The sequence below is a fragment of the Amblyomma maculatum genome, chromosome 5 (genome assembly GCF_055883805.1).
Source record: "Amblyomma maculatum isolate TAMU_Amacu chromosome 5, ASM5588380v1, whole genome shotgun sequence".
NCBI classification, from domain to species: domain Eukaryota; kingdom Metazoa; phylum Arthropoda; class Arachnida; order Ixodida; family Ixodidae; genus Amblyomma; species Amblyomma maculatum.
In genome coordinates this window covers 160638444-160666149 of record NC_139348.1, presented here as the reverse complement: position 1 = coordinate 160666149, position 27706 = coordinate 160638444, and the positions used below count along the sequence as shown (strand labels likewise).

Sequence of the window (27706 nt, the reverse complement as noted above, 5' to 3'; positions counted from 1 at the left end):
CGATTAACCTTCACTGCTTTCCTTTTCGAAAGCAATGTTCCTCGTGAAAAGGACCGTGATGTAGGCCGCCCAGATCTGCCAGGAGTGCATTAAAGTCCAGCCCTAACTAAGCCTAAAAACGTGCCTGCGTGGCCTAGGGACAGCATGCCTGTATCTGACGGTAAGAGAAAGCTGGTTTCCGGTCTCCTCCTGCCATTGGAATGGCGAAGCCCCAATTGGCGCGCCTGGCTATGACATATCTCGTGACGTCATAGAAACCGCCGAACAACTACCACCTTACAAATAGACGCTGGTAAGGGGGATGCCCAAGATGACAAATGTACTTTAAGCTTCGTACGAACGTGTGTAAGTCGGTATCCTTGTAAAGCTTAGTTCTGATTTCCTCTCAATTGGGAAGCCCGAGTTAGCAAGGATTCCTGCAATAATCGTAGCCAAAGTCGTCCTCGATCCTCACTATTACTGCCGTCGCGAATGGCAGGTGGGATTGTCATGGCTTGTCTGTATGATGTAATGAGACCACATGTGATGGCTGAATAAGCAGGAGCTGCCAATTTGGGCAGTACTTTCGAGATGTCAATGGAACCCACTGCGCCTTTAGATGACGAACCAGACGTGCTCGTACGGCCTGACTAAGGCAAGGGCTTTATATCAACGTCGCGATTTACATAACGTGCTAGATTACGAGTGTATGCAAATGAGTTTCTGCCTTCAGAAGCTAAAACATACGTCCTAAAACCTAAAATTGAGGGGCTAATGCTCCTTCTTCACATTTAACTTATCCATACTCCTAACGGGGAGACTAAAAATGAAATTGACTTCATACTGTATTCAACCCCCGCCATTATGCAATATGTAGAGGTAATCGGGAAAGTGCGATGCAGTGACCACAGGATGGTGAGGTCCCGAATTAGCCTAAATCTTAAGAACGAACGCAACAGATTAGTAAGAAAGAAACCCATCGACGAATTAGCGGTGAGGGGAAAGACAGAAGAGTTCAGGATCTCGCTACAGAATAGATATTCAGCTCTAACCGAGAATGGCGACATTACTCTAGTAGCAATGAACAATAATTTCAGAGATATCATCACTGAGTGCGCTGTAAAAGTAGGCGGTAGGATAGTTAAAGAGGATACCGGTAAGCTGTCTAAGGAGACGAAAGGTTTGATTAAGAAACGCCAGAGTATGAAAGCTTCCAATCCAACAGACCAGATAGAATTGGCCGAGATATCAAAGCTAAGCAATAAGCGCAAGGTGGTCGATATAAGGAAGTATAACATGGAGAAAATTGAGGATGCTGTAAAGAACGGGGGAAGCCTTAAAGCGGTAAAGAAGAAATTGGGAATAGGCAAAAACCAGGTGTATGCGCTAAGGGACAAGGCGAGCAAAGTCATCACGAATATGGACAAGATAGTCAAAGTAGCCGAGGAGTTCTATACAGATCTTTACAGTAGCCAAAGTAGTCAGGACCGTAATGAGATTGGCGTCAGGGAAAAACAGTCATACGTTCCACCAGTGACGAAGGACGAGGTCAAGAAAGAATTAGAAACTATGAAATGGGGGAAATCAGCTGGAGAGGATCAGATAACTACATATTTGTTAAAGGACGGGGGGGGGGGGGGGATATCGTGCTAGAAAAACTGGCCAACCTGTATACGCAGTGCCTGGTGTCATCGACGGTACCGGACCATGGAAGAATGCAAACATTATACTCATTCATAAGAAAGGGGTATCTAAGGACCTTAAAAATTACAGACCAATCAGCTTACTGTCTGTTACGTATAAGGTATTTACTAAGGTAATCGCTAATAGAATTAGGACAACTTCGGACTGCAATCAAGCAAATGATCAAGCAGGTTTTCGGAAACGGTACTCTACTTTCGACCATATCCATACCATCAACCAGGTGATAGAAAAATGCTCGGAATATAACCAGCCCTTATACATAGCATTCATTGATTACGAAAAAGCATTTGACTCAGTTGAAACCTCGGCGGTGATGCAGGCATTGCGAAATCGGGGGGTAGACGAGCCGTACGTGAAAGTGCTGGAAGATATATATAGTGGCTGGACAGCAACCATAGTTCTGCATAAAGAAAGTTAACAATATTCCCATAAAGAAAGGTATTAGGCATGGAGACACGATCTCCCCAGTACTATTCACAGCTTGCTTAGAGGAAGTATTCAGAGACTTGGAATGGCAGCAGTTAGGGATAAGCGTAGATGAGAATACCTCAGTAATTTGCGATTTGCAGATAACATTGCCTTGATAAGTAACTCGGGGGATGAATTGCAAATAATGATTGATGACCTAGACAGCAAAAGTAGAAAGGTAGGCTTGAAAATTAACATGCAGAAGAGAATGTTCAACAGCCTCGGGAAGGAACAGCAGTTTACGTTAGGTAGCAAAGCACTGGAAGTAGTAGGCGAATATGTCTACTTAGGACAGGTAGTAACCGCAGATCTGGACCATGAAAAGGAAATTTGTTTGGTTAGGCTGCTTAACTTTTTTGTACTTTATATCTGTTTCCTTTGTTCATGCCGAATTATGCTGTGTGTTTGTTTGACTGTCAATTTTTTTAATATTTACTATTACTATTATGATTCCTTTTTGTTCGCCGAATTGTAGTGTGTATTGTATTTTTTGTTTTTTCTGTGTGTGATTGTTACCTGGTATGCCCCTCCTGCTTGGGCCATAAGGCCTGCAGTATTTTGAAATAAATAAATAAATAAATAAATAAATAAATAAATAAATAAATAAATAAATAAATAAATAAATAAATAAATAAATAAATAAATAAATAAATAAATAAATAAATAAATAAATAAATAAATACCAAGAAGAATAAGATTGGGTGGAGCGCATTTGGTAAGCACTCGCAGATTATGACTAGCAGCTTACCAGTATCGCTCAAGAGGAAAGTATACAATAGTTGCATCTTACATGTACTCACCTATGGGGTTGAAACGTGGAGGCTAACCAAGAGGGTTCTACTTAACTTGGACAACTCAGAGGGCTATGGAACGAAAAATGGTAGGGGTAAAATTAAGAGATAGGAAGCGTGCAGAGTGGGTCAGAGAAATAACTCAGGTTACCGACATTCTAGTGGAAATTAAGAAGAAAAAATGGGCATGGGCAGGACATGTAGTGCGAAGAGAGAATAACCGATAGTTGCTTAGGGTAACAAACTGGCTTCCAAGGGAAGGAAAGCGTAGCAGGGGGCGGCAGAAAGTTAGGTGGGCGGATGAGGTTAAGAAATTCGCAGGGGTCAAGTGGATGCAGCTAGCACAGAACCGGGTTAATTGAAGAAATATGGGAGAGGCCTTCGCCCTGCAGTGGGTATAGTCAGGCTGATGATGATGATACCAAGTCGACGTTATTTCCTGCGTGCTTTTGCGCTTGCTATATACCTGCAGACGTGGCAGTGATTGAACGAAGTTACTGTTTCCATTATTTTTGCCGGTAATTTGTAATGTAATTATTTACCTTTCTAGTCTACTAATGTATCAATGTGATTAATTATTTAGAGCAGTAATTTGGCTCAAACAGTAAATAATTTATTTCCAAATAGCTTTTACGAAGGTTCACAACTCTTTACAGGCTATACTATGAAGCCCGGTGACGCCTCCAGAGCAGGAACGACGCGCTGGAAGACTGGGCCAGTGTAAAGGATGGACTAAACGAATTCAGTATAACTGCGCGTTTGAGATATCCTCTGTGGCCGCAACCGTGCAGCAAGATGTAGGGAGTCAAGGGGTGCCGAACGGACAGATGGCAGAATACGGAATTTATAACTAGACGGAAGCGCGCAGTGGCACTACCTTTTGTGTCGGCTGGGGCACAAAGGTCCTTAGTAACACTCGATCTTAGCCAAAGGGCGAGGGGGGGGGGGGGGGGGGGGGGTAGACAGGCAGAGATATGCCCATGGCGCGAGTAGGACTGAGTGCAAGCTGCCGTGGTCGATTCCTGAGACCATGGAAGAATCTGTCTAGCAGGCTTCGAACAGTGGAGGCAGCTCCGGGACAACGAGGCTCTGTTCTTACCACTTGTTTCTGTCTCGAACGCAATAAAAGTGTCGAGTGCTCGATCATGATTGTTTTTTTTTGTTGTTGCCATTGTCTGATCTTTGTAACGAGCGGGGAACAGTTGTCTGGGAAGGAATTTTGCGAGAAGACAAAAGAGTGAGTACGCCATGCTTGCAGAGTGATGTTTTGTTCATGATGTCGACTTTATACTTCTGTGAATGACAACCACAAATTGTTTTCGGAATGATTTCATTACTATGCAATGTCACTTTAATCTATGTCTTTACTTTGTACAAGAGTAATTGGTAATGCAATTTAATTACACCCACGATTTTGAGAAGAGTAAGCAGTAATGAACTTCATTGATTTTCAAAAGTAGTTTTGCCACGTATGGCTGCCCGCTTTAGTCTGTGTTATTTAGCCATATGTGATACGACCGAATTCAGTGAATTGCCATGAGTGCCATGAAAATGCATCATATAATGCTCACGCGCATATACAACATTTCGTGTGAAGGCGTCGTAATCGCGTCTATAGGTGACCGCGAAGTCGTACCTCCACTCCTCGAGACAAATTGAAGAAGCTTCGGATTTCAGTTTGGAGCTCCGTCATCGTCTCGAGCAACTGGTCGTCTTCAGGGGTGACGAAATCCTGGACAAAAAAGATTCCGGGATCTCCGCCTATATCAAAGAGCGGATCGAGTACGGCCGTCTCGATTTCCCGCATTTGCTCATATGTCACGCCGATGTCGATGCCCGTGCCCGTCGCGTAGGCGTCGTACAGTGTTTGAAAGTACCGCCGGTGGGCCTCCTCGTCGTTGCGCAGGCTAGTTAGCTGCACAATCAGCTCGTCCAGTTTGTTGTCAGGATGGACAATTACCTGCGATAATTGAGCTCTTAGCGTATTTATTTGGTACAATATGCGTTATACATAGAGGGAACATGGCACTGCTGCCCAAAGCCGCGGCAAAGCACAGCCGGCTGGTCTTGTGGTGTATGCTGCCACTATCTAGGCGGGTCTGGGCCGCAGCACTTTCGAAAGCGTGGCGGCCCCGCAGTGCCGTGTTCCCTCTAATTGCAACATAGCGACTAGCGTGGAGAAGGGACAGACGGCAACCGACGGGACAGCACGCTAGGTGCTTTGCCATCGATTGCCGTCCTTCTCTTTTTCAACGCTAGTCGCTATGTTGCAATAATGGCAGCGTTTGGGCAAGTTGGTTAGACATGTTAAACCTATAAAAAACACACGGGCAACAGCAAGAGACAGACACACGAGCGCTCGTGTGTCTTTCTCTTGCTGTTGTCCGTGTGTTTTTTATGCGCTTTCCAGGTTTAACATAGCTATGTTGCAGTCAATCAAGAGCACAGACTAGCCAAGCTGTTAGCCATAAGCGGCACTCGGGCTAAGGAGGTCTTTTGTTTTAAACTTCGAAATGGAAAAAAAAAAAAAAAACAGCGCGCAGACGGTAGGCTAGAAACGATTCACTGCGGTCTGTGGTTCACTTTTGTTTAGTCCGATGTTTTCGTGCACCAATTCGCTGAAGTGACCGCCTCGAATGATTTAAATCGGAATCTCCTGGTTTCTGAAATTCCAGAGTTTGCTGGTTACTGTAACTCCCGAAATTGAAAGTAAGACTTAGTCGTTCTGATAGTGATTTAACGAGTCCGTGTTTAGCAATTTCACATAGCAAAAACCACAGGAATGAGCTCGAAACGGTCAGGTTCGAAATCGGGCACTCGGTTTTAGGATGGTGCTTTTGCTTGTTACAACTTGGTTGAAGTAAGTTTAACATTTCGTCCTTTTTTTAATCTGCACCTCACATGAAGCACATGACATGATTTGTTGTCCATTTCGTCTGTCATATTAACTAGTCTATCCTGCTGTAAGTAATACACATCATTATCAACAGGACAATACCCACTGCAAGACGAAGGCCTCTTCTATACTCCTCCAATTAATCCGTTCCTGTGCTAGCCGCATATGTTTGACCCCTGCGAACTTGATTCTTAACCTCTTCCACCTACCTAACTTTCTGCCGCTCCCTGCTAAGATTTCCAATCCAGTTTGTTACCCTTAGCGACCATCAGTGATCCCCATTTTTTCGTCTTGATTTCGACTAGAATGTCAGCAACTCGAGTTACTTCTCTGGCACGCTTACATTACGCCTATCATTTTACATTCCGTAGCTTTCTGTGTTGTCCTCAACTTCATATAACCATTTCCACGTTTCAGTCACATAGGTGAGTACTGGTAATATGCAACTGTTATATGCTTTTCTCTTGAGCGATACGACTACTTGCCAAATGCGCTCCATCTCAGTCTGATTCCCTGATATGTGTTTACTTCTGTCTTAAATAGAAGTATTCGCCTACCACTTGCAATGTTTAGCTACCTATAGTAAAGGGTACAGTAAAGGGTAGGGTAAAGGGTACAGTAGCCGGGGTTTGTGACAGTCTGCAATTTTTCAAGTCTTTAGCTTCCCTTTTTTTATGAAATAAGGTAATACTAGAGTTTTTTAAAGATTCCGGTACCGTTTCTGACATGAGGCGTTGCGTATTATACAATGTGGCCAGTTTTCCTAGCATGATTTCTCCTCCACACTCAACAAATCTGTTGTTACCTCCTCACCTACTTTCCATAGCTCCTAATGCTTACTTAGCATCGTACTTCGTTACTAACGCCTAATTGCTCTTTGCTACTGGCAATCTCATTTCGTATTTACTACTTTGGCTACTGTCAGTATAGCACACCTGTGCCACTTTGAGTACATTGGTTGTATAATAATGACGCATTGTACTTTACAGCATGCACCTGATTTTTGCCCATGCCTAGCTTGGTTACCGCTTTAAGGCTACCTTCTTTCTTTAGAGCATGCTCGAGCTTCTCCATTTTATGCCTCCTTATGTCGGACACTTTACGCTCATTGATTAAATTTGGTAGTTCTGCATGTTCTATCGTGCCTGTCGGGTTGGAAGCTTTCATACTTCGTGTTTCCTTCGTCTGCTTAGATTATTTACCGGTATGCTCTCTAACAATACTGCCGCACACTTGTACTGCGCACTCAGCAATATCCCGAAATCACAGTTCATTGCTCTACTACGTTGATGTTCAACAGCCACGGGAAGGAACAGCAGTTTACAATAGGTAGCGAATCACTGGAAGTAGTGGGAGAATACGTATAATTAGGACAGGTAGTAACCGCAGATCCAGACCATGGAAGGAATATGAAGAGGAGAATAAGATTGGGATGGAGCGTATTTGGCAAGTTTTCGCAGATTATGACTAGCAGCTTACAATAATATCGCTTAAGAGAAAAGTATACAACAGTTGCATCTTACCTGTACTCACATATGGGGCTAAAATGTGGAGGCTATCGAAAAGGGTTCTACTGAAGCTGAGGACAACGAAGAGGGCTATGGAGCGAAAAATGGTGGGTGCGACGTTCAGAGGTAGGAACCTCGCAGAGTGAGTCAGAGAAATATCTAGAGGTAATGAAATTCTAGTGGAAATCAAGAAGAAATGGGCACGGGAAGGATATGTAGTGCACGGAGAGGACAACCGATGGTCACTTAGGGTAATGGATTGGAGTCAAGGGAAAACGTAGCAGGGGGCGGCAGAAAGTCAGGTGGGCGGATAAGGTTGAGAAGTTCGGAGCGGTCAATTGGATGCAGATAGCACAGGACCGGGTTAATTGGAGGAATATGGGAGAGGTCTTCCTCCTGCAGTGGGTACACTAAAGTTGTCTCCTCGGTTAAAACAATATCTATTCTATAGCCGGATCCTGAACTATTCTATCTTTCCTTTCACCACTATTCCGTTCACGGACTTCTTTCTTACCAACCTGTTGAATCCCCTTTCCGCATATTGACTAATTCGAGATCTTACCATCCTGCGGTCACTGCACAGCACCTTTTTGATTTTTTTTTCTACATTCTGCACAATGCCGGTGTTATAACAGAGTATGAAGTAAATGTCATTTCTGGTCTCCCCGTCCCTTATTAAGAGGCACAATCAGCGCCCACTGTCTTCGCGGTGCAGCCTCGTGATCCGGGCACCTTTTGCGGCACCAATGACGTCGACATCGAAGGCTCGCTCGCTACGTATGACCGCAACAGTGAGCACGACCACTGGGGCGCACCATTGAAGCTTGCGAACATCATTTTCTACCTGGCGAATACGGCGCGCGTCTGGCTTGAGACGCACGAAAAAGATCTGACATTCTGGGATATGTGCAAAGAGAGGCTCCTGGGTCTCTTTGGAAAGCCGGTAGGACGCAAGCTCGGTGCTAAAGAGGACCTAGCACTGCGAGCACGGTCGTCTACCGAATCATATCTGTCGTACATACAAGAGATCCTAGCTCTATGCCGCAAAGTGGACAGCACCATGTCCGAGTCGGACAAGGTGGGCCACATCTTAAAGGGATTTGCTGAGGCGACGTTTTTAACCTCCTCCTTTGCAAAGACTGTACCGACTCCGTCCTCGAGGTATGTCGGCGGTTTGAGCAAGCTAAATACCGTCGTATTGCTCCCCGCTTTGACCGCTTGCCAAACGTAGCTCCTACGTCTTCGCTCGAAGATATGCCAATACTGCAGCAGCCGTCCCATCAGCCAAACTTGACCAGGATTGTTCGCAGAGAGTTGGAGGCTATGACCCCCGTTGCCTTCCCCCCTCAGCCGGCGGACGCTACTATAGCCCTGATCCAAGCTGTCGTTCGCCAAGAATTCGCGAATGTGGACCTTAATGCGAACGTAAGCCTCAACTCTGGTCAGCCGTCCGCACAGCCATCTCTGCAGCCCACCGTTCCAGTTATAGCTACCGCGACTCCTACTGCAAACTTCTCAACGCGATACCGCTACCGCTACCGCAACTCGGAAGAATGGCGAACCTCGGACGACCGACCCCTCTGCTTCAACTGCTCACGTGTCGGCCACGTTGCCGGAGCCGCTGGGTTCCGCAACCTCAACCTCGCTGCTATCGTGATCGCAGCGCCGCCTATGGACCACACCCATACTCTCTCCGTGATACGCCATCTCGTGATGTCTCCCAGCCCCGCACATCTCCAGCCGCTCGCCGTCTCCCCAGAACCACCGTTACCGCTCGCCCCAACCTCGCCGTTCATCTTCCCCCTACTTATCTGGCTCTTCCGGACAACTAACCAATGCAGCTCCCGGAGGTGAAGCTGCATTGACGACCTGGCCCAAAAATCCTCTGCTGACCCTCGTTCATCGCCGTAACCTTCTAGATATCTGCGTAGATGGTGTTCCTGTTACCGCGCCCTCATTGACACTGGCACCCAAATTTCCGTCATCAACTCTTCGTTTCGCCACCGCCTCAGAACAGTTGTCACACTCACCGCTTCATCAGCCGTTCGTGTCGCCGATGGAGGCGTCGCTGTCGTCGTGGGATTGTGCACTGCGCACGTGAGCATTTGTGGTCGCTCTAACCCTGTGCTCGTCATTGTAATCGACCGCTGTCCTCATGATGTGATCCTCAGCATCGACTTTTTAACGGCTCACTCTGCCCTGATTGATTGTTCAAGTAGCCTTCACTTAGATCTCCCTTTCTGCTCCGGCCACACATATCAAGCCACGCCTCCGATCCATAGAGTTTGTTCGCCTACAGCCCGAAGCTGCCATGTATATTCCTTTGGCCGTTTCCTGCTATTCCTGAAGGTACATACGCCACTTGTCCAATCACGGATGTTGTTCTCCACCGAAACGTCATCCTCACACTGTGGTGACCGTCACGGGTAACCGAATCTATCTTCCCTTCTTTAACTTCAGCCGCTCCATCCAAGTTTTGCCCCATGGCATTGCACTCGCTGACCTGTTTCCGTTGGCTGACTGTGAAGTGGCTGGCCTCAAGCCTCTGCCTGAGCCCTCCGTATCAGCTTCTAGGTCGACCCTTCTTAATGCCATGATAGTAGCGTATTTGGCTCCTGACCAAGTCAGTGCTCTCTCTGACCTTTTGTTTTCGTACAGCGACATATTTGATTTTGGGGACCTACCTTTGGCCCAGACATCCGTCGTGTCGTTACTCATCGCTTCAATAGTGTTGATGCCATTCCCATTCACCGATAGCCTTACCGAGTCTGCCTTGCTGAGCGCCCAAGAGACTCGGTCAGGGAGAACTGCCTGACCATACTGGTGACGACTGCATTTTGTCCAACTCGGACTTTCTCCACATCGGCGTCGAACAGGGTCGTGATCCTTCCCATTATTGATCAACTGCGTCACGAAAGCTCTGATACGTTCTTCAGCATATTTGCATTGCATAATTACACATTATACCGAAGCAACATGCGCCCAGATGGTGTAGACCTTTTGCTTGTTGTCCCGACACATCTGAGCTCTGCTGTTCTTGCGCACTTTCATGATGCTGCTATAGCAGGGCACCTAGGAGTGTCATGCACATACGGCAATGTTCGACAGCGAGTTTACTGTCCTGGCCTTTACCGTTCTGCTCGTCGCTACGTCGTCGCCTGTGAGCTGTGCCAGCGCAGGAAGACACCGTCCCTTCAACCTAGTGGGAACTGCAACCACTCGCAGTTCCGACTGAGCCCTTTTCTCAAGTTGGTTTCCACCTGCTTGGTCCATTTCCCACCTCGATTTCAGAACGAATGGATTGCCGTAGCGACCGATTACGTAACCCGGTATGACATAACGAGAGCTATCGCCACTAGCTGTGCCTCCGACGTTGCAGACTTTCCTCTGCATGACGTCATCTTACTTCATGGCGCTCCTCGTCAACTGCTCACCGATCGAAGTCGCTGCTTTTTTTCTCAAGTTGTTCATCACCTCCGCTCATGCGCTACGCGCCGCAAGTTCACAACGGCCTACCATCCACAAACTAACTGTCTTTCTGAACGCCTTAATTGCACACTGACGGACATGGTGTCAATGTATGTATTTTACCATCATCGTTACTGGGACGTACGTCTTTTTGCCCTTTATAACAGTCGCCTATCTATGACAGCTTACTGCCTCTTGAAAATTCCTCCTGTAGTTACGCTTCTGATGCCATCGCCCGCGCTGATTTCGACCGTTGTATTGCTCTAGACCGGTTTGGTGCGTCGCAGCGCTCTCAAAAGCGCCGTTACGGTCTTCAGCACCGTGACGCCTACTACCCTCCTGGCTCCCTCGTACTCCTCTGGCTCCCGGCCCGACGTGTAGGCATGTGCGATGCACTTCTGCCTCGCTACGTGGGACCTTACCGCGTCTTGCGGTAACTTTCCGAAGTTACCTACTAGATATGCCTGTGCACCCCAAGTCTCCTTCTACAACCCGTCACCGAAGTCGTGCATGTCGCTCGCCTTAAACCCTATAGTTCCCGCCCACCTGTCTTGTAGACGCACCGGGACTGTGCTTCATATATATATATATATATATATATATATATATATATATATATATATATATATATATATATATATATATATATATATATATATATATATATATATATATATTACTAATAGTTTTCGCTGGTCATGTTCCAGAGGACGATGAAGTGCGACAGCTGCTGAAAGACTACGATTGCTGAGATTAGACAGATATGAGCTGCCATCATCATTGGTATTTTGAAACTGCCCGCCAATCCCTTCCTATGCTCTTTTTGGCTCGACTTCAGGTTGCGTGACGTCACCTTAATTGACGGATTTAATTAACTATTTTAGCATTTGATACATACAAATGTGACACCAAGGCATTGGCTAATAAGACCATTTTCGCCTCTACTCTCTCATCTTTCGCGACTTGTATAATAGTTAATTAAATCCTTCAATTAATCTAATTAACTTATTGGCCTAATTATTTTATCTTACACAACATTGCGTTAGCCTCTATCGATTGACACCACTCATTAACCTCTATGACTCGTCAATTATTCACAACTGCTGCGGACACGATTTTGCGTGCTTTGCCTCTAATTGATTTCCTAATTACCTTATTGGCCTAATTACTATTTCGGACACATTACGTCACCCTCTATCGATTGAAGCCACTCATTAACCTCTACCACTTCTCAATTACTCACAACTGCTGCGGACAACTTTTATATTCTTTGCTTGTAATTAATTACCTAATTACTTTATTGGCCTAATTATTTTTCTGCAGCTACAATACGTTATCCTCTATCGATTGACATCCCTCATTAACCTCTACCCTTCTCAATTACTCGCAACTGCTGCGGAAGCGAAGTAATGCTTCGCATTAAAAAGATGTGCATCCTCTCCCGCGTAACGACGACGCGGTTGATAGTTTGCACAGAGCCAGCTACTTCTCATCCATCGACCTTCATTTCGGCTACTGGCAGACGAAGAGACCGTGAAAAAACAGCGTTCATCACCCCTGACGGCCTTTACCAATTTAAAGTGATGCGTTTTGGCCTTTGCAATGCCCCAGCAAACCTTCGAACTCATGATGGACTCTGCTTTGAGGCTTCAAGTGGACGACTTGTTTGTGATATCTTGACGACGTAATTGTTTTCTCTTCTACATTTGACAGTCACCTCCATTGCCTTTCTACAATTCTTGCGCTTTTTCGTAGAGGTGGACTTCAACTGAACTCCTAGAAGTGCAGCTTCGGTCAGCGATAAATCAAAGTCCTTGGTCACTTGGTTAATCCTGCTGGCGTCCAGCCTGACCCTGACAAGATTTGCGCTGTCAGAGATTTTCTGACTCCGCGTTCATCCAGCTATGTTTGAAGCTTTATTGGCTTACGTTCCTATTTTCGACTATTCGTCTTTTTTGGACAGCTGTCCGCATTGTGCGGAGAAGTCTTCGGACATTTACCACATGGTGTGAGCCTTCCCCTCCAACTCTGCTGTCCCCCCCCTTCCCAACACCACCCGGGAGGACTGGGAGGCGACCCTGCTCGAATTCTCTGACCTACAGGCCCAAAAGGCCTTGGTTGAGCGCGCCCGCGCAGCCGCCGACGCCACTGGAGGACTGGCCTCTTAAGGGTTGGTCCAATCATACCTCCCTGTGAATGCTCTTTTGAGCCAATAAATGTCTTTCACCACCATCACCACCCCGAATGTCGCAGCCCTTACTCGTCCTCTCACTTACCTCCCGAAGCAAACGTTTCATTCTCTTGGGGGCCGTAACAAGCTGCAGCTTTCTCCGACCTTATTGCTGTTCTCACTACTCCACCCGTCTTGGCCTATTTCAACCCATCCGCCCTACTGAACTCCACACTGACACAAGTGGCCATGACATTGGAGCTGTACTCGCTCAGCGACAACACGGCCGCACAATGGTGATTGAGTATGCCAACCGCCTCCTATCTACGCCCAAACAAAATTATTCTATCACAGAGCGAGAGTGTCTGGCGCTTGTTAGGGCTAGTACAAAATTCTGACCCTATTTGTTTGGCCTCCCCTCGTCATGTCATCATACATTGTGTTGGCTTTCCTTCCTCAAAAATCCTACTAGCCGTTTGGAACGCTGGGCACTACGATTGCAAGAATATACATTTTCCATAATCTACAAGTCCGGCCGGCTTCACCAAGATGCAGACTTCTTGTCCCGTCCCCCGTCCACTCCTCTAGCCCTTCCGGCTCTGATGATGACGCCTGTGTCTTCTATGTCTCGGCCTTTTCTAATGGATGGATGGATGGAACATAGGAGCGTCCCCTTTGAAACGGGGTGGTAGCAGTAGCTATCATGCTCATTTTTCTCCATATATCTTAATTGATTTAGAATGGTTAACTAAACCATCATTCTATTTATTAAATTTTTGTTCCTACATTACTAACATTATGTCACTTCTCTGCTTTTAAGCCACCAATCTTCCAGTCGTTTTTTGCTAGTTTCCACCGCCGGTTTATTCACCCGGCCACTGGTATCTCTAAACCCCAGAGCTTCAGGAACAGTGATTGCGCCTGCATCAACTTCCGGATGGATACCATTACATTCGAGTATAATGTGGTCAATTGTTTCACTGGAGTTTCCACATATAGCACATGCGTCATCTCCATTGTTAAATTTCTTTTTGTAGCTGCGTGTTCTAAGGCACCCTGATCTAGCTTCAAAACGTAGGGCACTACCTCAAAGAAATCTTCCTTCCTTATCTGCATTTTCCACTTACGGTATAATTCCACACTCTGTTTCTTTTCCATCGAATTTATCCAATTGTCACCTTCTGTGTTTTTCACCTGTTGCTTAATGCTCTTTATTTCTCCGTCCTTGTGACTAGCATACTTACTAGTTAATTTCCTAGTTTTTTTTCTCCATTGTAAGTCCACGCTTTTTAAGTACAGGTATTTAAATACTTTAGCTGCCCATCTGTTACTGTCCAATTTCCTCAGGCGTTCCTCATATAATATTTCACTCTGAGGTTCCCGTACTTCGAAAGATGCCCAGCCCATATCTCCCTGTACCGCCTCATTTGTAGTTTTGCCGTGGGCACCTAGTGCTAATCGTCCAACGGATCTCTCATTTATTTGTAATGTCGACTGTACCTCTGATTTTAGGCACAAGACCGCAATTCCGAAAGTAAGTACGGGCACCATAATTCCTTTCCAAATACCCCTCAAAACCTCACACCTATTGTATCCCCACAATGCCTTATGCTTCATTATCCCGACATTCCTTCGCCCTTTGGCCTTAAGTGATTGCTCAAGCTTTCCAATGTATGCCAATCCTTCGTTTACCCATACCCCCAAATATTTATATTCAGCTACTCTAGGTATTTCATGGCCTTGTATTTTAAGACCCTGATCAGTTGAGCCGTTGAAAATCATCAGACGCGACTTAACTGCGCTGAAACTGAAGCCTAGAGCGTCTCCTTCGTCTCCGCAATACTTAACTAGAGTTTGCAATTCTTCCAGACTCTCAGCTAGCAGCACAATATCGTCGGCGTACATCAAACCGGGGAGGCGCTGCTCTACCGCCCTTCCACCTAATCTATATTAAACAGGTTAAAACCTAAGTTACTGTCTTGTATCCTCCGTTCCAGGTTTATCATATAAAGCATGAAAGCAGGACAGCCTTGTCTTAATCCTTTGCATACTTTGACATCCTCCGTACTTCTTATCCCTTCCCACGTAATTTCTACTTTGTTATCCCGGTATAATTCCTGTAGGAACTCTATTATCTCATAACCGATACCTTCTTTTAATATGTTCCACAGGAGTTCCCTGCTTACGTTGTCGTACGCCCCGTTTATGTCCAGGAAGGTCAAATACAAAGGTCTATTTTCCACTCTAGATATTTAGATGCATTGGGTAAGCACGAAGAGGCTATCATCTAAGCGCCTACCATTTCTAAAGCCGTTCTGAAGTTCTCCGAGTATCTTGTTACTTTCTACCTATGCTTGCACCTTTAATTTCACCGCCTGCATGGCTAACCTGTACATAACAGATGTTATAGTAATCGGCCTGTAGGATTTTATGTGCATCCTGTCTCCTTTCCCTTTATAAATCAAATTCATTTTACTCTGCCGCCAGCTGTCCGGAATTTGCTTATTCGTTATGACTGTTTCCAGAGCTTTTAACAACGTTTCCTTACTTTTTGGACCGAGTTCACTAATCAGCTTGATCGGAATTCCATCTATTCCTGTAGATGTGTTTTTAGGAATATCTTTTTCAGCCTTTTTCCAGTTTAGATTGGTCATTTCTAAGCTGCTTTGTATTCTGCTACCTTGTGTTGCTTCCTGATTTGCGCAGATTGCCCTATCGTCGCTCTTAAATGATTGGGCTATAACTGATGTAATGTAGTTCACTGCGTTATCTCCCTTTAAACAATTTCCCTCGTTATCTTGAATCTGATCCTGCTTTGATTCTTCTTCCCTAGTCAGCTTATATGGTTCCAGAATTTTCTTGCTCCGCCTCTAGAGGCATCGTGTATATCAGCCATCCAGCGATCGGTGGACTGCTTTATTTTACTTTGGACGAGGGCCTGTACCTCAAGTTTCTTTTGTCGATATGATTCTTATTTTTGGTCGATTTCCTCCTGAGATACCTGTGCTTTCTTTGCCACTCTGTATTCCCTTGAAGCAGCCCTTCGTTGTTCAATAGCTTCCCTGATTTCATTATTCCACCAGCTCCGTGGCTTCCTCTTTCCATTCCAGCGGTTTGCTACTTTAACCTCCTGAATTTTCCTCCTTATGAGTAGTTCTACCTGTTCATAATCCCAGTCTTCCATGGGGCTTTTCTCTATTGCTTCCTGTATGTCTGCTGCTATCTGCGCTATTTGATCGTCGTTTAATTTTGCGTTTACGTTTTGTCTAAGTTCCATTTCTCTTTTCATTAAGGGCCCCATCTGCAGACTAATACGTTTATGATCACTTGCCGATGAACAGCGCCTGGATCCTTCGCTACATTCCCTTATCCTCCATCTTACCTCCGAACTCCCTGATCCATCCCTCGCCTTATTTGTACTCCATGCATGGGAACACCCTACACCGACGTATATGCGATCAGATGGCGCTGACTGTTTGCTCGTCGTTACCAACATCTCCGTCCCACCATTCTTAAACAGTTCCGTGATGCTCCTACGGCTGGACACCTGCGTGTCTCCTGCACTTACGACAGCCTGCACCGACGTTTCTACTGGCTGGGGCTCTACCGCTCCGTTCAGGACTACGTTGCCGCATGCGAACTCTGTCGGTGTCGGAAAAAACACTCAATTTTTTGTTCAGGTCCCTTGACCAGATCCTCATACCGACTGACCCGTTTTCCCGTTTTGGTGTTGACCTTCTTGAGCCCTTCCCAGCTTCCGCCTCGGGGAACAAATGGATCGCCGTCGCCACTGATTACACTACGCAGTACGCTATTACCCGATCCATCCCAACCAGCTGCGCCGAATATGTCGCTGACTTCCTTCTAGAAAACGTGATTCTTCATCATGGCGCCCCTCGTGAACTGCTAACTGACCATGGCCGCTGCTTGCTCTCACAAATAGTTGACGAAATTCTCTGTTCGTTCTCCGTCCGTCACAAATTCACTACCGCGTATCACCCCCAGACCAAATGCATGGAACGTCTAAATCGTACACTCACAGACATGCTTTTCATGTATGTCTCTGACGACCACCGGGATGGGGACGTTCATCTACCTTTTCTGACACTAGCCTGCAACTCTTCTCTCCATTCTACTGCTAGATACTATCTATTTTACCTGCTATTTGGCCGACACCCGTTACTGCCCTTCGATACCTCACTACCCGTGACATACGTCACCAGTACTTACGCCAGTGATGCCGTCGTCCGCGCTCATGATGCCCGCCGGATTGCTCATGCCAGGCTCTCTGCATCCCCAAGACTCTCAAAAATACCGCTACGACAGTCGCCACCGTGATTTGCACTATACTCCTGGATCTCCGGTCTTGCTGTGGCTCCCGTGCCGTCGAGTGGGGTTTTGCGAAAACATTTTGCCCCGTTACACAGGCCTTTACCGTGTTTTGCGCCCCGTTACCGACGGCACATACGAAGCTGAACCTGTGCATATGAAGACCTCGTCCGCAGTGCCATCTTGTAAAATTGTGCCTGTGTCCCGTATGAAGCCCTATAACTCACGTTCTATATCACTAACGTAGAAAGCACCGGGACTGTGCTTTTCACGAGGGGGGGGGGGGGGTAGTGTGACTAGTGGTATTCGATGGCCATGCTCCAGAGGACGATGAAGTGCGACAGCTGCCTAATGATGAAGACGCTGAGATTTTTTGAATACACAGTTGAGTTAGAGCCTGACTGGTACCTTTATGTATTGCAACTAAGTATTTCACTTCCAGACGCATATTTATTGACCCACATAGATGTCTGCAGCAACCTGGCATCAGTGTTTGAAGACGGTGGCTTGACAGAGCCACGTCCCAAAACGGCACATGAGGGATGACGCAGTGGAGCGATAGTGTGGTCTTCTTTAGCTTTTAAGTGAAATTGGGGCATACACGTAGATATTCTTTAACTATACTTAGGATGACGCCTTTGGTTGATAATGGGGCTTGAGGTCTTAGTTTGTTTTGTCATACCGTGGCGTTGCTAAGACAGTGTGCGAACTTTATTTATGTCGAAGTTTAAGAAATGGTTGGGTATCATATTGGTTTATTTTTAATAAGTACCTTTTGTGTCGATAAGCCTTTTACGCTAGCCTCAGATGCTGTCGTATTTGCTGTGACGTGCATGACAAGTACAATAAATCAACTACTTGCTGACTGCATTAACCATGCCAATTCATCATTAGCCTAACTACCACAGGACAAAGGACTATCGCATAACCCTTCACTTAATGCTGTCCTGTGCGAGTTGAGAGCTCCTTGTCCCTAAAAACCTATTGATCTCGACCGCCAATATCAATTCCTGCCGTCCCGGCCACGCTTGTCTTCTTTTGGTAACCAGTCTTCTTGGAAGCCGATCCGTTACCCATTAAGATCGCTGGTAATCTTGGCTGCGCATTACGTGCCCTTAGTTCTTCCCTAAGTTTTGTTCAAAAATGTTGCCTCGCTTAGTTTTCTTAAAGCCTACCAGCGCACACAGAATACTCGCAGAATACTCCCTTCCGGTCCTCCTTTAACGCTGGAAAATGTACGAATCTTGGCACGAAATCAGGTATTTTCTTCGACACCGGTTTTCTCCATCTGGATTGCGGCGATAGCTTTTTGACCGACGAGCTGTATACGTTTTGTCGGTGTAATATATATTATATTATTAGACGTGTAACGAAAAGGCTCGAGCTATATCGCAGTATACTGTTGAGGTGAAGCTAGAGCGGCCCTTCTCTGCCTCTGGCAGTGTAACTAATTCCCTTGCGAGTTTGGCCTTTAGCCGCCGAAGTGGACCTAGCGCGAACGGTCCTGCCCACAACACTGTACGCTTGTTTATCTTCCTCGCCCGTAGCACTACCCGGGCCCACCTAGAAATTGTCCCGATCGTCGACACGGAGGCTTTGATACCACGGGACTAAGAGGTGGGCTTAACAACTGCTTCGGTTGCTCGCCATGGATGAGATGCGTGCTGGTCCGAGTGCGTCAACTCTTGGGCGCAAACTAAGTGTGACCATCCAGCCGATATTGGTCGCCGAGAAGCAGCACTGAAGCGTGATCGCCTCGAGGCAGAGACCGACCAAGAGCGAGAAGCTAGCGTCGAGAAGAAACGCCAGTATGACCCTGTAGCCGTGCTTAATATAGAACAAGCTGGGTTAAATAGGTTTAACCGGGATAGAACTCCGCAATTTTCGCAATTATGTGTTCCTAGATTTTTCCTCTTTGTATTTCAAGGGAATCGCAGCACCCACCTGGAAAAGGTCGCGACGGACGAATCCCGTGCTGAAACCGAGCAGTGAGGGCCAGTTCCAATTATAGTGCACGTTCAACATGGAGTAGTAAGCGTTTGTCGAGTACGTGCTCCGCGGCCAGTTCAGCCCGGCATCGCGCATGAAGCCGCGAATGCGAGGCGTGTAGTCCGTCTCCTGGAGCAGTATCTCTTCGCACGATCGGAAGAGCCGTGCCGCCTTCTGCGACGCCGTCTGGCCCTCGGCAGGGACGGTCTCGTGCCTGCACGGTTAAATGCTCCTCACTAGGTAAATTTTTTTGGAACAAGCAAGTAAAACAAATAATCTCGGCGTGGTTCAGGTGTCCACAGAAATGAGTGCGACAGATACTGCGCCTTTCCCTTTTGTGTGAACCAATTATTATTATTATTATTAAGCTAAGCCTTTGAGGGTTAGACGCTATATAGTAGACTGCCAGCCCACATACAAAGCCCCTTTTACCAAGCGGTATGAACGTGCCTGCTTGACGTAAAGGGTCACTTAAATGCAACATTCCTGGTACGCTGATTCTGATATCACGTCCCCACATGAAAGAACGCAATGTCACACAAGCCTACGTCCAGTCACTGTACTGCCAGCACCATGCTCTCCATTCCGTCGTCGAAAGTATTAAAGCGTTAATGGCCTCCAGACGCGTTCGCATCGTGAACGACAACGCGTTGCTATGGGGCACGGTGTAAGAATAATTTGGGGTCGGGCACGTTATTTGACGTCCCGAGGTCACATGATATGACCGAGTTTGAAGGAGCTTCCCACTCTGGTGGCTCCTTTGAGATGAGGGGGCCACATATTCGTAGGGCAAATCAGGGCTCTTTCACGTAATATTGCAGGGTTCGATTGTAGGCTAATAAGCATGCGTTAGACTAATGGAGGCGTCAACAAAGAGAACTGGGGGGCTAACGAACAGGGTTCTTCCTAAGATGAGGACAACGCCGAGATCAATGGAACGCAAAATGGTTGGTATAACGTTAAGAGATAGGAAGCGTGCAGAGTAGGCCAGAAATATAACGCGAGTTACTGACATTCTAGTGAAAATCACGAAGAACGTGTGCCATGAGAAGATAACCGATAGGCGCTAACGGTAATTTGACTCCAAGGGGAGGGAAGCAGCGTAGCAGGGGGCGGCAGAAATTTAGGTGGGTGGATTAGGTGATGAAGTTCGCAGGAGTCAAGTAGATGCAGCTAGCAAATGACCGGGTTAATTGAAGACTATCAGAGAGGCCTCCGTCCTACAGTGGGCATAATCTAGCGGATGATGACAAGGGTGCAACAAATAGATTACTGATTAAGCGAGTAGAAAGGTGCATGTACCCGCATAGCAGCCGCAGAGGAGAGCAAGAAACGCTGTCACATCATGCACTCATACATCATACATAAACGATGTCGCATCAGACACTTACAGGAGGATCATAAGTGCTCCCTCCTCTCAATGGTTTTTCTTCCAGTGCAAACGCACAGTGCATGCCCGAACGAATCATAATAGTAAGTGGTGTCTCGGTTATCGGTCAGGTTTGAATTCGAAAACATTAGATGGCTCATGAACACGGAAATCTGCAGGTGTCGGAAAAGATGTGTCGGCGCGAGAAAACCACCTCGATGCTTAATACTGTGTTTCATTAAAATTGTTTCCTCCTATTCCTTCTAGAGCAGCTAATGATAAAGCACGAACTAATATCGTTACTAATCACGTCAGTTAGAAGTGCCTGTTAACACTAAACACAATTAAAATTAACACTTCGCAATTATGCAAAGGATTATAGTACCGCAAGTTAACTAGGGCATTTATTAGAAATACTAATTCGTCATCATCAATACTAATTAACAATAATCATAAGATTTGAATTCAAATAAATGTGAATATAAACTGGAAAATGCTTTCACATTAACTGGACATAACTGGAGTGTCCACACTAATTTGTTACTTGCTGAAGGTCATGCCCCCCTGTCGTTTTCCATAGGTATTCAGGCTGGAGCACAAGTTCCACATTTATGGTATATTGACACGGCGCACTCCCAGTCTTCGCTCTGTGCTGATCGCGTGCGCTCTCCTCGAGGCGAAGAAGTTCTGACGTTGGGCCGCTGGTCCTTCCTAGTTCGCTACCGCTCTGTGATCACTGGTAACCTCTGCCAAAACATGACTCAATGACAATATGTACAATAATTTCTGCAATGCATACAAATTATGGAAGTCAGATGACATATTATATCCTACCAGTGCTTTTGAACGCACCAGATGAACCATGAAAGTTTGAAGTACAGTTCCTACAGTGGGTTTCTCAAGGTTCGGTATTGGTGTTTATGCGTATGTGCACACACTGGTTTATGTGGCTTCCCCATTGTACTGATTACTGCCCGCTGTACGTAACTATACAGTTTCCTTCTGCTGTTGCTCCACAAGAAAAATACTTTTGTGCCGGAGAGGGACAACGTTTGTACTGGGGCGCAGTGGGGATACCATGGAATGCAGTTGAAGGTGATGGGTTCCCGCAGGTTGTAATTCTGCTCGTCTTGCGTGAGGATGATAGTAGCAATGACAATGACGATGTATTTTTGTGATAATGATGATATTAGCGATGACAACGATGGTACAGTTAGTGAAAACTGTCCTGTAAAAGGACTTTCGTCATTTCCGCTTTTAAGCATACTTAAGCGCTTTCCTCTAAATATTTCTTTTGCCGTATTTTGTAGCGCAAATTATAAACGTGGAAATATACGAGCCTGTGCAGTTAACCGTTCTGCGTGGTAACTACATTGTATGGAATGAATTTGCTTCGCTATGTTATTTTCAGTGGTCGTTTTGGAAAGCGCGCTCTTCGCGAGTTTTTTTTTTTTTTTTGATCGATATTGATTGCCTCAGGGCATGAGTAGGATATGAGATGAAGGATGAATAAATGATTAAATAAATGGAAAAAGGTTGGCTGATTTTATGAAGTCTAGAAGTGAGCGATGATGAGGTCCCTGCGTCCAAGTGACGTATGAGGCAGGATTGGTTGCTGAAAGGCCAGCTGTGCTCAGATGCCGGATTCGCGTTGGTTTAAGTGCTGGGCAGTCCCACAGCAAGTGGTGGATGTCGGCCTCAGCATCTTCGTTTTTACAAAAAAGGCACCCTGGGCGGGGATGTAAGTGTTGGAAGTATCACCACGTCCTAGTGGCAGCTGGTGTAAGGGCAACACCGACCCGGATCCTCCTAAGCGCAACCTCTGCACGGGTGAGACCGCGGGGAAGGGATATCGCACAAGGGATATCACGAGTTAGAATACTTCATTTAGGCAGACATGCAGCGACCAGCGTCTGCAAAACTAAGTGTTGTTTAACTTTATCGAACCCCTGTTTGAAAAATTCTCCCGCCACAATCGGAGGCTCAATTGCGCTGAAACTGCGCAGAAAGCATGACAAAAAGCTTGCTCGTTGTTGTCCCCTTCTTTACGATGTAAGTTTGAGCATGGTGCTTACTTGGTTTGGCCGCGCATGATGAGAAACCAGCACCGTCTGCGACGCGACTGAGGAGCAAAAGACGCAAACGTAGATTTTCCGCTGAAGGGCAGCAGTGGCGCCTTTTAGCAACATTACAGGAGCGTGCCATGTTTGCCTCGGCACTTTTGAACCGCAGCGCTTTCCTCTAGTGACGCCAGATAACGCCACAGCTGCTTTTTGCTAGAAATTCTGCGCTGGCGTTTTTTGCCCCTCAGTCTCATCGCAGACGGTTCTGGTTTCTCATCATGCGCGGCCAAACCAAGTAAGCACCGTGGTCAAACTTACCTCGTAAAAAAGGGGACAGCAACTCGCAAGCTTTGTGCGCAGTTTCAGCGCAAATGAGCCTCTGGTTGAGGCGGGAGAATTTTACAAAAGGGGACAACAACTCGCAAGTTTTGTGCGCAGTTTCAGCGCAAATGAGCCTCTGGTTGAAGCGAGAGAATTTTTCAAACGGGCGTTCGATAAAGTTGCAGAACACCGTACCTACATTGCGTATCTCAAACCTGGTTGCCGCATTTGCCTTAGATATATTAGCCCCGAGAAGTTTGAGTGGCGCCCTCTGGCGGTCAGCCCGACGTGACGTCACGGCAAGGACTGCCTGCGCCGATCGCTCTGGCTTCTCCGTGTTGCCGCGTAGCTTAGAGTCTGCGGCCTCGGTTGTTCTCATAACAACAGCATTATGAACAACGCAGACAGCACCGATCGAGTGTCAGGAAAAAAGAAGTATTTAATTATGATTCCTCTTGCTTTCAAAACACGAAACATGGGCTCGTCGCGGTGAGCGCAAGTCTCGCGCGTGCCCGAGCGCTCGCCGCGACGGGCGCAGCTGGTGCCGTCGCCGCCGCAGGAGCCTTTCGTGCGTCGTCCCTTGAAATTGATGATGTGCGTGGAGTCACTATCTTCATGATTGTATTACGAATGCAATACAACCATGAAGATAGGTCTATATGCCTGCGACGCGATAAATTTGTACCGTTTTGCTGTGGACGTTGCTCAGAGCGCGTATTATGGACTGCGCGCTGTGAAATTTGTGCACGGATTTTTATTTAAAAGAGGCTACTGATTAAAACTTTATTAGAATCATCTGACTTGTCGAGCATTTTTGAGAAGCAATTACGCATGATTTGCCAAGAGTAACGCGCATTTTGATGGTCAGCAATATGAGTTATTAACCGTGTCGTAAACATTTCCGTCATTCCGTTCGCCTCTGCCTATCGCGCCGCATCCGTGCGCGCATGGGATGTCTTGGGGGCACTGCTAATTTGCAAATTTCTTTCCAGTTTCTTTTTCACTGAGGAGCATAAATTCCTATGTGGACAAAGCGTGCGAAACAAGTCGCTGACTTAGTGAAGCAGCGAAACCACTTTCATCAATGATTTTTGCAACCGTTATTAGCTGTTTTTGCTTGAAGATGTCATTCGCGCTGAGCTGAATCCCAACGTCCTTGAAAAGCTTCTGAACCTTCACGGTAACTCCTGAAAAGAAAAAAGCGCAAGCTCTGTAAAAAAAAAAAGAGAAAAAAAAAACAGCTGCAGGTGAAACAGGCAAGCAGTGTACAAAACTGTATTACATACCTTCAGAAATTCCCGTGAGTTGGTTAGCGCTGTGTGTTGGTCCTTGCGAGAAAAAAAAAACTACAGAATTATTATGCCATTAAACCACTCTTTACAGATACAGCGATATCACTAAATTTTCGCCACGCATTGAAAACTTTTTCGTTTTGTTAAATACTACAAACAGCTCATTGAATCCATATGTGAAGAGGATGAAAAATGGGTCTTGTTTAAACAGGCCAGTCCTTCTCTGTTCTTAGGGTAACATAATGCTTAGAGTGATAAGGTTGAAATGCAGTATTTTCATGTACATTTGGTGACGTGGCTAGATAAAAGAATATTCCTCGTGTATCTACGGATGACTTGTGGTTTCATTACTTCATTTTTATGTTGTAACAAGCTCTCCACTCGAAGTTACTGCAGTAATATAGAGATTGTTTAAGGTAAATATTGTTTGTTTTGATCAACAGTAGTGGTGAGGAAGCAAAAGCCGATAATTTATCACGATTCTAGCTTACTCATGTATTTCAGTTTCATAGTCAGAACTAAAGACAATGCGGGATATTTAAATGTTTTTCTTTTTCCTGAATGCTTGATAAAAATCATTCACGTTAATGTGAATCATCACAAAGGAATAGTGGCCGCATAGCGTATCCATAGGTAAACGGCGCTCGAATTTTCACTACTGTCCCCATTCTTGTGTGTTGTCAAAGCCTCTGCGTGTGCGCAGAACTGGTACTACTTTGCGGGAACGCCTCTTTCACCTAGAATCAGATAGAGTGATTCAGGCTACAACCTCAAAAAACACTGAAACAAGGCCTCACCGAAGTTTGGGCATTACCTCAGAAAAGCGCAGAGCAGCTGCACATCACGTGCACTTTAAAGCCACGCTTGTTGCATAGCACACAAGTCTGAGACGTATATATCTAAGGCAGGGCTTCACGGAGCCCGAAACAAAAAAAAAAAAAAAAAACATTCCCTATCACAACCCTTACTGAAGTGCTGTTTTTAGGGATGCGTTGCATTGAATCTGCGCCCCGTGTCTTGGAAAATTTGGAAAATATCAGCATTCAAACAAAAAGACCAGCACAGCTGTGCGGAATTGTGTAAAATTTCGCGGCATGAATGAACACGAGAACACCACTGCCGTGAGACACATTTTAAACAAAAACTTAATCAGGGTTCCAGTTGATTCAGCTTGGACATTCCGCTACTGAGCAAAATGTCTGAGCACTCACTGACACAAAGATCTAGGAAACGAAAGTTTGAGCAATGGCTGATTTACTTACGCCGCCGCTTCGTCGATCCCGGGAGCGATCGCATTGCATCGCTAGGACGCACGGGAAGGTTGACGGATGGAACAGCGTCTGGCAATAGCTTTGTTCTTGTACACTGATAATTAAAAAAAAAAAGGCTAGTTGACAAACAGCCCGTAAAAGCGTCGCTACACGTACGGCTCACCTAGTATCTTGTACACCGGCTACACAGTCTTCCTTTTTTAAGTGCTTACTGCACACTAGTGGCAATGCCGACGGTTGCTTCCCCATTCTTAACTTTATCAATCTAACCTCCTTCATTTTGAACAACTTTGGGTAAAGTGGAAGCTTACACCGGCTTTCTTCCGTGATTTTCACTGCGCACTGAGCAATAAGCCTCTACGATTATTCGCGAGCGAAAACGAACGAAAGGAGCCGGCATCGGCCGGGAGGAGCAGCAGCCCGGCTGGCGGAGTCCTTGCCGTGACGTCAGACTGAGGCGATCGCAGCGGCGCCAGTGTTCGCTCTCGGGGCTAATAGCGGCATCCACGTAGTGTCTTAGTATTCGTCGTTTCTGTAACGGCAGCGTGCTTCATGCTTTAAATTCCGCTATTAAATTTATTATTTATTTTTATTTACAACATACGAGGCTTTTGCAGGACAGGGTTGAGGTGTATACACACAAAGAATACATATGTGAACAGTAAGGTTGCTGCGGAAACGGCAACAAATAACATAAAAAAAAAAAATCCGTGGTTGCAAAACACGCAGTGGAAAGGAAAATGCAGTGTAATGCAGCAGGATAAATCGCGCACAGAGAAAACTAAATAACAACAAATAAGAACAAAAAATTAGCAAGAGAGCAGCTCCAAGATGCAGACGCATCTAAACCGTCTCCTCTTTTTCGTGCAAGCTTTTGTTGCGTGCGGCGCTTTTTTTTCATGAAGGCACAGCTGGGCCAGAGTCACCTACCATCGTGTGTGCCTGTATTGCCCATCGTCGATTGTCAAAGCTCAGCGTCGAATGCCAGTGATGTGAACTTATCGCAACTTTTCCGTGCGCGTCATGGTCATGCCAGAGCGACATCGACATCGTTGGACGCATCGAAACACGCCCTCCAAGCGTTTTTCGCCAGTGAGCAAGGGAGCAGCTGCAAGATGCAGACGCATCTAAACCGTCTCCTCTTTTTCGTGCAAGCTTTTGTTGCGTGCGGCGGCCTTCTTCATGAAGGCACAGCTGGGCCAGAGTCACCATGCACCTACCATCGTGGACTGTGTGTGCCTGTATTGCCCATCGTCGATTGTCAAAGCTCAGCGTCAAATGCCAGTGATGTGAACTTATTGGAATTTTTCCGTGCGCGTCATGCCAGAGCGACATCGTTTGACGCATCGAAACACGCCCCCCAAGCGTTTTTCGCCAGTGAGCAGCTCCAAGACGCAGACGCATCTAAACCGTCTCCTCTTTTTCGTGCAGGTCAGTAATAAGCAATGCCCTGAATTTAAGAGTGACTCGTTATGTTTGGTTGTGCTCCCTTGCTCAGAGGTGCTATGTGAGTGTCTGGCGGGTTCTTTTGTCTCATTCTGCCTTCTGGGGCTTTTGCTAAGTGGAGACGTAAAGACCAATCCAGGCCCCTTGGCTGTGTCTGAACAGCTGGAAGCCATAATCGAAAAACGGAAAATGTCATTAGAGAGCTAAAATGTATCAGGGAGAAGTTAGAGGGCCATATATCAGAGTCAAACCGAAGGCTGACTGCCATTGAAGAAAAAATAGAATCCTTTGCACCAACCGTAAAGAGGGTAGAGGAATTCGAAAGTTCAATTCTGGAGCTACAGGAGCAGATTTCATCACTGTGTAGCAAAGTTGAAGACCTAGAGTATCGCTCTCAACGTAATAACTTGATTATCTTCGGGGTCAAGAAAGACAGCACAGAAACTACGAAGAGCCTAAAGGATGCTGTGTTAACAGAAGTGTTTGAAGGAAAACTAGGAATTAAAGTTGGAAGTGCTGAACGCATACACCGTATCGGCAGGCAATCTGAGGGTAAGAGCCGACCAGTGATAATACGGTTCTCCGACTTTGATGAAAAAATGAACCTCCTTAGGAGTGCGAAAAAACTAAAAGGTTCGAGAA

General features: G+C 46.1%; 1 protein-coding gene and 1 long non-coding RNA gene across 2 annotated transcripts in view; both read right to left on the bottom strand.

The window, feature by feature from the left end:
- The window catches only part of LOC146190132 (uncharacterized), a 68446-nt gene that overhangs the window by 23230 nt on the left and 17510 nt on the right, over positions 1 to 27706 (bottom strand). The window contains exons 4-5 of the mRNA XM_084605423.1: positions 19258 to 19516; positions 4579 to 4902 (exon numbers count right to left, since the gene is read on the bottom strand). Of these exons, the coding sequence (XP_084461549.1) occupies positions 4579 to 4902; positions 19258 to 19516 (583 nt within the window). The remainder of the gene's footprint in view (positions 1 to 4578; positions 4903 to 19257; positions 19517 to 27706) is intronic.
- LOC146190133 (uncharacterized) lies at positions 23865 to 25977 on the bottom strand. The gene is made up of 4 exons (XR_014707335.1): positions 25782 to 25977; positions 25610 to 25712; positions 24342 to 24383; positions 23865 to 24242 (listed from the first exon to the last, which is right to left on the bottom strand). It is a non-coding gene; the product is annotated as an uncharacterized LOC146190133 (long non-coding RNA).